This window comes from Malurus melanocephalus, unplaced genomic scaffold (genome assembly GCF_030028575.1).
Source record: "Malurus melanocephalus ecotype Western Australia unplaced genomic scaffold, MMel_1.1 scaffold_62, whole genome shotgun sequence".
NCBI lineage: Eukaryota > Metazoa > Chordata > Aves > Passeriformes > Maluridae > Malurus > Malurus melanocephalus.
The window spans coordinates 680,434-693,077 of record NW_026623294.1 but is presented as its reverse complement, the minus strand read 5'-3'; the positions used below and the strand labels follow the sequence as shown (position 1 = coordinate 693,077).

Below are 12,644 nucleotides of genomic sequence, written 5' to 3'. Positions count from 1 at the left end.
GAATCAAGTCCAAGGCTTTTCAGCACTGGTTTGTGAAGCTGTAGACTCTATCTCTGATATTTCTTCTGGCTTTATTCTTTTGAAAATAAAAAGAAGCTTAGAAGCTGGACCCAAAGGGCATGCCCAAGACTGTGGGCAGTACAAAAACAGGCAGTCTGAGGGGCAGCGTTTCAAGCACCAAGACAGAGTATCACTTCCAACGAATGACACAGCCAAGCGTGAAMAGAAGTTACTCCTTTATAATTTGGGAAAGAGGGTTTAGTCACTTCATGTCCATCTGGTAACCTCAAGTCAGGGAGTTTTCCTGTTCCTGCTTTCTCAGACATGCCCCTGGCTGACAGGAGCAGAGGAGTCGGCTTGGTACCAGTGTGCAGCAGGCTTGCACTTGAGTCTGGTGCTACAGGGGTGATGGGGACAATGATAAGAGAGGGCAGCATGCTCCAGAGAAGGGTAGATTTAACWTCTTACATAATAAAAAAGGAAATAATCCGTGTCAAAATCCGATGACTCGGGCCAAAATAGTGCATATTTTAGATGAAGGTAATAAAAAAGCACCATGAAAATATAAAAATGAGAGAAATAATATATTATTTGTTTGATACATCTGAATGACTAATAGATTGGGTTAGCAATGAATTTTTGATTTCTGAAAAACATTAAAATTAGATGAACTACTGGTTTGTTAATTTTTAGAAGAGCAATTCTCCCTTTTATGCAATGGAACAAAAAATGAGTCACTGCAGAGACAAAGAAACACAAACAACCATCAAGGTTCAAAGTGACATTGTAAAAGGATTTTCACCTTTAGGCCACTGCTGATTTTTAAAAGGGGAATTGAAACATGCCTTTGGGGAATTGTTTGATGTCCTAGGTCAGCTTGATCTCAAACACGGCTCAGTTCCTAAGAGACAAGTGCTTCTATCATCAGCGCTGCAGCAGCAGATAACCACCCTGACAAGCAGAAAGGAGCACCCTTGAACCWGCTTTCCTGGAAATAATGTGTCACAACAGCCATTCCTTTGCAAAATAGGAGAGGAGCTGTTTTCATCTCCCCAAACACCTAAAGCTGAGCTAACATTCATTGGATTCCATAATACAAACACAATTAATTTCCCCATCTCAGATTCTGAAGGCTTGCAGAGAAGGCAGATCCAGACCCAGGACTGTTACCTTAGGAACTGTTCTAAATCACATTCAAAGCATCATCAAGTACCTGTGATCATCAGATACCTCACTTTTTCAACAAGAATACCCTAGCACTGGTTTAGCAGGTTGCTTAATGATTTTTTAACCCTTTCAGACACTGAAGAAACCTGCTGTGAAAAAGTATGTTAACAAACCAAATAAATAAACCCAACCAACCTATACTGGCAAATTTTTGCCAAACTTAATTTGGGATTTAGTTTGCAAAAGAACAGCTTTATGTGCCACAGTCTGAATAAGTCCCTAATGAAAAAAAAAATGAACCCTTAAGAAAGATAATTGCATAATTATTAAAGGATAATTGCATAATTATTAAAGGAGTAGTCTTAGAATCAATGGTCACCTCAAACTGTAAAACCACATCATAAAACACAATATCACAAACCTCCCCCTTTCATTTGATTTATGCTTCACTGAAAAAGCAAAACAAATGTTATACAAATATTTTCAGTAGCTGAAAACTGGCTATCAGTACAAAAACACGGCTTCAGACATTCCTCACTGCTGGGCTGAACTGTTCTCAAAACAATCCAATGTAAAGGCCACTGACAGAAATATTTCTAATATTCTCCAGTCACAAAGCACCAGAGTGCTGYGTTTGGTGCAGATCACCTTGCTTGTGCTTTAGAGGTATTATTTAATCTTCAGTCTATGGTTTGCAAAGGACTCTGAACTCCTGTGGCTTTTCTCATCCTAAAATCTCAGAATAATCACTGCTGTTTAGTTGCACATGTATTCAACCAACATTAAAAATAACGTTTCATTGCATGTCCATTAAACATGAACATGCTGGAAATAGCAGAGATTAAGAAGTCACAGTCTCTTTGCCTGCCTCAGCCATGAACAGCTCTGATAAATGCACACAATGTTGCCCTCTGTGGATCTTTCAGACCAAATGGAGCAGRAGGAGCAGAATATTAATACCATCTAAAAAGATGAATCCCAGAATCTCTTTCACACTGAAAAGGAGAAAAATTCTGGAGAAATTATGTCAGAAATTTTTTATTGTTCAAGAAGTACACCGTATTTCCCTTCACTGTTGCAGAAAAAAAGCCACCAAGAATATTTTCAAGAAAATATTAAAATAAAATTGATGAAGTGTCAACACTTGGCTGCTTGTTGAAATTGGACAAAATTATAAAAGCTGTTACAGAGTGTTCAATTTGTTTCAATGTCATTATACACCATAAAGGCTCATTCAAGCAGGGAGAATACTGCAGACAAGGCATGAAGATTWGAAGATGTCTTAGACTTCTCCCTGGAACAGTATAAAATACAATCTAAAGCAGTTGAAATTCTTTTAGTGGAGCTAATTTCTTCTCACTGGGGCTTGATGAAGAAAAGGAGAATCAGTGTTCCTTTATGCTGCAAGAACACTTTGCTATTTGCTTAACGGGAAGTTAAATGAACCAAAGCCTCAGACAGGAAAAAAMCCCTACACCATCAATTAATGTGACAAATTCTTAATAGCAAAGCAAATCTGATTTATTTAAAAACTGAGGTCTTGGTTCTGATGTGTTCATATTTCCCCAAGGYTGAGCTTAGTTTATATTTGTCATAGTTTATGCATTCTGAGGAGTACAGCTGTCCATGGGAGAGGKTTTTTTGCTGTGCTGCTCCTGCTGAGTAGCCCCATGACTGATCAAGAGGACCAAGCTGTAGCTGCTTGTGCTCCAGGTGCACCACAGCTGAASAGAAGTGGTGTGCAAGAGCTCAATTCCCACTGGCATCACAAGCACCACTCACATTATCAACTGAAACAAGGCATTTGAATGTTAACTTTCCTCTCTTTTCCTTAAGCTGTCACATTCAGATGGGAAGCACGGTGCAAGTCCCTGAGGACCATCTGGAATGCTCCCAGCACCTTACCTGGGAAATAATTCCGACACCCTTGCATTTTCTGAACACAGGCTGAGTGGTGAGTTCTTACATTCCAGCTACAACACAGACATGTTGGTCTGAAATTCTGGACCAGGCATCTTTCCACAGGCACTTCCAGGCTGTGGAGGATGATGCACAGCCACAGCCTCTYGGCAGTGCTTACAGTCTCTCAAATCAACCCGGCACATCACTGTCACAGCTGCATGAACAGATTCCACTTCAGCCAGAAAGCAGGACAGCAGCTGAAGATGAATCCCTAGCTGTTTAATAATATCCATTGATCCATACTTGTTGCCCAGCATAGATATTTTGATTTGAAAATTAGACATCCATACATTTATCGAAGCAGTCAACTTTATGGTATCTCTGTACACCCTAAGTGAGTGAGAAGCAAAGGCTTGTGACTATAAATAAGAATAATATAGTCCATGATTCAYGGTCTTCCACAAGGTAAAAAACAAGGCAGTTAATAAAATATTAAAAGATTCTAAGCATATAGTAGCAAGTAGTAAAACTAGCATGAGAAATGGGCCAGCCTACTKCAGTCATAAAACACAGGAGAAAAAGAACCTTAAAATTTAAAACTGATCATAATTTTTTTAATATCACTGTTACAAAACTTTTCTTTCTGCTATTATTCAACCGGAAATTCACTAAGGCTTCACCCAGGCAGGGCTCCAGTTGGGACTCTTGTGCTCTGAAAGCCTCTGTGCTAGTGTGGGGTCTCCTGCATGGGGGGGCTGCCAGTGGTAGATCTCTCTTACAGCTTACAAGCTGCTTTGCCAACAAGCTGCTCCTCACTTGGAGCCAGATACAATCCTGCAAACAAACCCCTAAACTACTTCAAACTTTTCAGAATTTTACCCCTTTATCACACCTTAATGGCTCATAACATTTTAAATGTCACATCTCAAAAAACATAGTTTCCCCAGCATATAAAACAGAGAGAAAAAGCCTGAATTTARAAGGAAAATTAATAATAATTTAAAAAAATTATTCTGCATTGSAGAATTCCCCTCTGTCTTGGTTTACTATTTATAAACCACCAATCTGGGATTAATTATTATAAATCCTTAAAGCCGAAAAGAAGATTTTAGGCATTTTATTCTACGTATAATCTATATCATTATTAAACTGCAGTTCAAATGCACTTTATGTCCTATTTCTGCTGGTCACCTTTTAACATTTATGCATTTTACTTTAGAAAATTTTACTCCCTGGCAGAAAGCATTTTTTTACATTCAATAGATGAGCCCACTGGCTCAGCTCAGTGGGAGCAGTGTCCCCTGGAGCCACTGGGGACACTCACCAGGCACCCCGTCTCTCATCCAGTAGGCGATGTCAGTTCCATCCGCGTTGTTGTAAACATCCGTAGCATTGATGGGCTGCAGCAGAGTCATGATCTCTTTCACGATGTCCCGGGCTTCAGCACTGCCAGAAAAACCCAGACCAGATGGCTTGAAGGTGCCCTCATCAGACTCCATAACGATGTCAAAGTTGGAGATATTTTCCTAAATGTGTAAGGAAAGAAAGTATTGTGCTGTGATWGTCATTTTATCTGGCATCATAGGCTGGATTCTAGGTGTGACCATACCACAACAAATTTGTTTAAATAGCAGAAAGACACTTCCTGTGAAAATGTGTACATAATCATAAATGAAGGGACCTATCTTTGCATGAGAAAATGCTGAAACAGTTCAAATTACGTTCTGAGGCACCAGTATTCTATAGGAGCCATAACATGACTGGTTGTCCAATCCTGCTGTCTCCAAATACTTGATTCAAGACTTCTGAAGTGCCCCCCAGAAAGGTAAGCCATCATATTGCAGTTTTTATTTGCAGCTCTCCCTTTCTTCTCGCACCTGAGACTGAAATTCTGTTGCAGTGGAGAGGGTGCACAGTCCTGTGGCTTTAAAATTAAAGGCATTCAAAGCCTTCATAGACTGGAAAGGACATTCCATTAAAAAAGCCAGCTGCTGCTTGTTCAGAAACGCATTATTTTCAGTATRCCATATAGTCAACTCTGATATCCATTGGAGGATTGAAATGCCAAGGTTTTCCACTGGACCTGAAGGAATAATATATAATTTAAGGAAAATTGGTGCTTCCAAGGTAAATCCTCACCATGAGGAAACATGAAAGGTAAGATTTTGTGTACAAATAGCATAAAAACATTTGCTTTCAGTGTGTACTTGGAAGTATCTTTTTAGCTAAAAGAACAAAAATTAGCAATTTATTTGCTTACTATATTTGCTTAGATTGCTCAKTTACAGGAGGACTTTTGCCCATTTTTAGAGCAACTGAAATGAGGAGAAGCAATAAGGCCAGGGAAAGAGACTGTTCAGGGCAGTTAAGTGTGGAGAAGAGTGAACATGGCAACAATGCGGATACCTAAAAGACATCTCACTTATCACTCAGAACAACAGAATCCATAAGTTCAAAAACCTAATAAACTGCTAGTATTGCAGAATTGCTGTACTCTTGAGTTGTGTTTTCTCACATAAATGTTTGCGTGTGTTTTTAATATGAAATTGAGTAAACAACCACCCACAATACATTACACCATGTTGTTGTTCTGTAAGAAAACTGTTCAGTTCTGAGAATGTGCTGGAGAGGCACAAAAACAAGACACCATAGGGAGAGAAACTGACTTCACTGGGGAACAAAAAAGTAACATGTCATAGCTACTTGAAGTACCATGTGTTTTTGAGAAAGCTTTTTCCCTGTTTGGTCCACTAGAAGATAGGATTACTTATAAAACTACTCACCAAGGAATTTGAAAGTTGCAGTCTTAAAAAAAGTTAGATGGGTTTCCCCATTCCTACTTTTGTTCATGCTATATTGGCATTTCAAGTTACACAGAAAGAAACTCGTGCTGGAAAATGTGCCTAAAATATACTGCTCAAAAATAGTGAAGATGCTTTGTCATCAATGGCCATCTCTGATGCAGGAATAACTGCCACTGACAAAGTGGGGTGAGACCATACACTGCCCCTTGGCTAATTCAAGGGAACAGAAAACAAACCAGAAAGATTTTAAAAAATAACTGCAGGCTCAGCTGTTTCCTTCCGTCATTCTCCTAGTGAATGTACCATTTAAATAAGCATTTCAAGCTCAGTATGTAATTTTTTTTTCAGAAAGTAATCTCATTTGCTGCATCTTGATACTGTGCCACTTCTCTTGGTATGTACCAGAAAATTAAAACTTGTTTGTATAACCTGCTGCCTAATTCCCAGAACATCAAAATAAGACTTTTATCTTTTACCTTCTTATGACTTGGTCACAGARGAGGTCACCTCTCTTTATCTTTAGCTCTTCAACTGAATCTTTAAATGAACATTACAATAAATACTGCATGGGAAAATTTGCTTTCTATAGCTTTCTGTTTTCATTGAATACACAATTAGGCACAATCCTTGCCAGTACTTAGCCTATTTTTAATTTTTTAATTTTAATTCCTATTATTTCTGTTTTCTCTATAAACAAACTATTTTTATTTCTGCTAAGCAAAACTAAAAATATAAGTACTTGTTATCTCTAAGGCAAAACCCTGATAACATGAAATCACAGAATCACAGAATGGATAAGGCTGAAAGACCRCAGTAAGTCATCTGGCCCAACCTCCTTGCTCAAGCAGGGTCATCCCAGAGCACATGGCACAGGATTGCGTCCAGATAGTTCTCGAATATTTCCAGTGAGGGAGACTCCACACCTTCTCTGGGCAACCTGTTCCAGAGCACCCACACAAGTAAACAAGTTCTTCCTCATATTCAGGTRAAATTTCCTGTGCATCAATTTTCCTGTTGCCTCTTGCCCTCCCTTCAGATACTGACAGACATTGATGAGGTCCTCTCTCAGTCATGTCTTCTCATCACCTTTTTCACCCTCTGTTGAACCTGCTCCAGGAGCTCCACATCTCTCATGTGCTGAGGAGCCCAGAACTGGACACAGCACTCCAAGTGAGGCCTCACTGGAGCTGAGTAGAGGGACAGGATCAACTCGCTCAACCTGCTGGCAATRCTCTTCCTAGTGCACCCCAGGATAYCTTYGGCATTTTTGGCCACAAGGACACAGTGCCAGCTCATKKACAGCTTGTTGWCCCCCAGGACCKTCTCCATGGAGCTGTTTTCCAGCAGGTCAGCCCCATCCTGTGCTGGTGCCTGGGGTTTTTCCCCACCAGATGCAGGACCCTGCASTGCCTTTGTTGAATTTCAGAAGGTTCTTCTCTGCCCATCTCTCCAGCCTGTCCAGGTCCTTCTGAAGGGCTGCACAGCCCTCTGGGCTATCAGCCACTCCTCCCAGCTTWGTGTCAGTGGATCTCCTGAGGAGGCATCTGCCCCTTCATCCAAGTTATTGATGAAAAGTTAAACAACACTGGGCCCAGTATGGAACCCTGAGAGACACCACCAGTGACAGGCCCCCAACAAGACCCTGTGCCACTGATTACAACCCTTTGGGATCTGTTGTTTAGCYAATAATTACAATAAACTCTTTCCAATTAAGAAAACAAGCCATTGTAATATGTATGACTGGTATTTTTTTTTGGTAGGAAACATGTTCCTTCTAGGATAGACACTGGCAATCCCAAGCAGGTGTACTCTACAGTAGCYACTTATTCAGTCAAAATCCCAATTGTTAATTCTTAGCAGATGTTAAACTGGACTCCAACATCTCATGGCTGACCCATCGAGTCACTGATGGCAATCCCTCTTACCCAGCTACAGYAGGGACATACCTGAAAGTATAATGGAGGGAACAACTGTCCTAAAAGCCTTCAGTACTTTGGGGATATTTAAAATATTATTTTACTTGCCCAACAGCTCATTTACTGGTTTTCTTTTAAGTTCCACTGAGAAAAAGTACTACTTTACAGGAAAAATACTAAAGCCGGCAATGACAAAGCACCATCCTTGACTAATGGTTCATTTGTTCCAGTGATAAGGGACATCAGTTAATCCGACACTGTGTTTTCAGCTTTCTGTTATTGATTTACACTTAACTGTAAGAAACAACAGCACTTGTTTTCCAGTATTTGTCTCAGAGCAGTCAGGAAACAAGTGTAGCATGGCAACAACCGTGTTGTAGAACTCACAGGGAACTGATAGTCATCCCACTTGTAGCACTAAAAGGAGGTTTAAATCAGCACCCAGCATTGTTAGGYTGGCAACTAAGACTACGGGAAAGACAAAAAACCCACTGAAAACACCTAAGTGCATGTGACAGCTAGAAAAGGAAAAGTAAAAGGAAAAGAAATAACGTCCTCTAAGTATTTAATAATATATAAACATGATATTGTGTAATTTTGAGTTGCTGTTTAGTATGAAAATAATTTAATGAAGCAAAACAGCATAAATTGCAACTAGAGAAAAAATATAGCAGCTGTTAGGAAGCAGAGATGTTCCAGCATCAAGGCATAATAACCACCAGCCACAAGTGTGATCATACCATTTACTCTCTTTTTTCAAAGAAGACAGAGAAAATGGGGAACACTGTGAGTTATTCATTTTTGTAAATGATCCCATCATTATAAGAGAGAAAGCTACTGTATTGCTGAAGATTAGCACAATTTTTGCTGGATGACAAGGTATGAATAAGGCTCATCCTTTTGTTACACAGTAAAATATTCCTCTGCCACATCTTATGGAAAAGAAGTATGTAAAAAAGTCTACAGGTTTAACCATTTGTTCTGTGTGACAGTTACAAGTTCTGATCTCTGAGAAGTCAATGACAAAAGTCCCAGTAACTTCAACAGCCTGGAGCAATTTGGTCATTTACTTATTAGCATTTCACTCAGTGAAAACGTACTGCTGGCATGTTTTGCCTTGTACAATACTGTGACTGTTTCCTCTACGATGACTTGCCAGCACTCACAGAGGTGACCATTCAGTATTGTGAGTTTCCTGGGACGATAGACAAGAAAAAGCAGAGGGCTCTGAACATGGCAGCAGGCTAAGCCTAAAGTCTTGTCTTGGGAGTTTTTTTGTTGACAAAGGGGTATATCAAAGAGAAGTGCTCTCCCTGGAAAACGTTCTGCAACTTTAGCCCTTTTACTGCTCAAATACAAAGGTATCAAAAACAATGTCTTTCTTTCTATGGAAGGATTATTAAAAATTRTGGTTTACATCTTTCAACCAAAGATGATGTTTACTCTTTCAGTAAGAAAATGAGTATTTCTGCAACTTTCAACAAAAGGTAAGTGAAAACAAATTTGCAAYGCCTTAGAAATTATCACAGCACATACATAATTTTCTGCATCTTGCTCAGCTGGAAGGAGTTTGGTTAGAAGAAGACCAACTTTCTTACAATTGAACTTCCCAATGGACCAAGGACCTGTGGTTGGGTGAATTTTCCTGGAGCATGCACTGGAAGCAGCTGTTTCTACCAGACTGAAATGGCAGCTCTGCTATTCACAYGAGAGAAAGAGAGGAAAGATGTACAGACAGAAGTTTTTCTAACACTAGACATGTTTGAATTTTGTCCACATGGAATGAKGACTAGGCATCCAGGAGACACACTCTCATGACTGATTTGGGGTCTTCTATGCTTCAGGCAATATAAGGAAYACATCTGGGTTTGTGTTTTAGCAAAATCTTTCTCTACAGCTTTCACAAGGAAGCTGATTCCTTAATATTAAGAATTAGGAATTCTTACAGACCTAGAACTGGTGTAAAATATAATTCTGTAACTATGCTATCTTTATTGTGCTTGATATAATCAGTGATGCTTGATACGATCAGTGGTGCTACTGCCTGTTGTGATACCAGAGAATACAGTGCAATTACTTTCTCTCTGTGGTTTTGCAACTAAACATTTCACTCTTTATGCATTTTTTTGCCTTTGCAATGGAAGGAATAAACAGGACATCAGTGACCTAAAAAGGCAGCAGTAATTTTACATAATTTTTGATTACAGAGAATATTGCCTGAGGACAGTCAAAAGGCTAATGGTCAACACATTTTGCTGGGATAAAAGAACCCCCAACAAAGTCCTGGGTATGTTTGGTTCAAATCAGACACAGATTCACGTCTTACGTTTCACCAGAGTACTTGGTAACACAGGATATAAAGTTTTCAAAAAATTATGGTTTTGAGGAGCCCATATTTTCTGGGGAAGAATCATTTCATCCAAAAGTGACATGATGTTTTTTTCGATATTTGCTTCATAGAGAAAACAACTCATTAAGAAATCACAGTAGAAAACTCATGTGAGCATCAACAAAGAGTATTTAAACTAGTATGAAAGAAATGCCAGCATTTCACAAAGTTCTGTTTTCATGCAGATGCAGTCTGAGAAAAATATCAAATCTTGGTAATAGATGCAAAAAAAGAAACCATACTAAGCACTGATGATTGATTTTTTTCAAGTAGTTAAACCTATACTAAAAAGTTAAAACATTGCATGGCATTTGCACCATAAATTGAGGTAAGTACTGTAAATATGACTAAGATAGGAATAAAAMCATGCAGAAATATTTTGAGAATGTCTTCTGTAATGGGGTTTGAATTGAATCCATAACATATTTATGTCTCCAGCGACCACAACAGAATTATTAAAGTAAATTTGAATGTGGTCTAGGATCTCTTAGTCTTCATTAACAAAATGTATTTGCTTTCCCAAGAGATTTATGCAATACTTCTATTCCAAAATAAATAGTATCAGTCATTCATAGTCCCTTAATTCAGCTGGGTAAATAACTGTAACCTTGTCTCATGGTACACAGACCTTTCACAGAATCTAGTCCAAAACAATGAAAATGAGGACAGACACTTCATTACATATATGTCTTTCTCCCTTCATGAAGACAGTGTAAGAGTAAACACACAAAAAACTCAACCCTGGTTGAGGGCATTCAGATGTCATTGTTAAAGGTTGTAGTAAAATATTTTAGAATTTTTAGAATTCTGTTCCTTCAGTTCTTCCACTCAACTTTTGTAAGAAAGTAGTGTTGCAATGTTTCATGATTCTGGAGTTATTTACTGTATTGTCTGTGCATTAGAACCTTACTCAGCAAAGGGGTTGCACCACACTAAGCACTGGAAGAAGACTTCAGATAGCATCAAACTCCAAGCTCTGAAGTCTGATTTGCACTTAAATCCTTTAATTTCACTGCTCTTCATCAAGATAAGGAGCTTTAATGCCAAAGAAAATAAACCATTTCTCTAGTCTCAATAATTAAATAATTAAATCTAATTATTGGCTAACAGCTAAAAGCAGTGAGCACTTCAGCAGGTATCTCCTTTGGGAGCAAATGTGCTGGTAATTCCCCTGAGAGGCTTCTCACCCATGGTCAAAACCAAGCAGGTGCTTTGTGATGTCCTGGTGGGTGGCAGGTTGCACTATTGGAGGCACTGAAACTGCTGGAAGATACAGGGCTTTCAACCCTTGGAAATGGCTGAGAAAAATCATGCAAAACAAACAATGGATGAGGACCACGTGATGCTCTCCAGAAAAAGGTGATAAATGGAAAGCTCATTGTGTGAGTAATGTGTCTGAGCTTCACCTGACTGCAGCTGGGAAAATACGCTTTTCCTAAGCATGTATTAACTGGATGCCATCGGAAACAGGAGAGAGCACTAGACTGTCTAGAGCACTAGAGCTATTGATCAACACAATCTGGCAGCTCTTACATTCTCATAAAACTCTGAACAGCCAATATACCCTCTCACCAGCTTTAATAATCAGAAATKATAATACTGGGAACTAGAGAAAAACTTGAGTGTTATAAATAATGCTATTACACAGGGATGTGTATTAATTATTGGCACCATAATAAAACCACTATGCTGCTATCTCGGTTATTTCCACAGTAACTTATCCTCTTTTGAGCAGTGACAACCTACAATGATGGATGAGGAAGAAGGACCTGAACTGAAATTGAAAGAAATAAYAAATAAGTGACAAAAATAAGAGTCCAGTACTATATTGTCTTCATTTCTTTTCCCTTGCCACATTTCTACTGACATGAGGAGGTAATTTACAATGTCAAGGAAATCCATGTCTGCCTGTGCTGAATTACTGCATTCATATTTCTACTTGTTTGTAGCGAACGAAACTCGTAAGTCCAGCTACGTAGATGAGTCATACAGGCTGTCTTTCATTTAACAAGGCATCTTTAAATAGTGCTCTTATTTAACTTGTACTCATTACCATCAGCAAGCAATGCGTGTGCCATACTATCCTAATTGCCAGAAATTTGAGCAAGTAAATCATTAAAAGGTTAAGTTATTTTCCATGCTAAATTTAATGTACAGTATTAATCAACTTTATTACATTATTATGAGTAATGCAACGTCCTATAGTCAAATCAATTTATAATTATGCCAGATCACATGGCAGGGGGGAAACAAGAACAACAAACAACAGACGGATGTCATTTCTGCTTAAATTCTCCATGTAAATTACAAACTGTTAAGTCAGACGGGGCTTTCTTTGCAGAGCACAATATCCAGATGGAATCTCACCAGCAGAGCAAGAACTGAGACACGTATGTGTCTCAACTTTTTAAAAACCAAAGTAACCAAATATCTTGGAAACAACACCCAGACTGCTTTATATTTCCC

General features: G+C 38.9%; 1 protein-coding gene across 1 annotated transcript in view; it reads right to left on the bottom strand.

The window, feature by feature from the left end:
• The window catches only part of CPQ (carboxypeptidase Q), a 143,442-nt gene that overhangs the window by 24,027 nt on the left and 106,771 nt on the right, over positions 1-12,644 (bottom strand). The window contains exon 7 of the mRNA XM_057366246.1: positions 4,394-4,595. Within this exon, the coding sequence (XP_057222229.1) occupies positions 4,394-4,595 (202 nt within the window). The remainder of the gene's footprint in view (positions 1-4,393; positions 4,596-12,644) is intronic.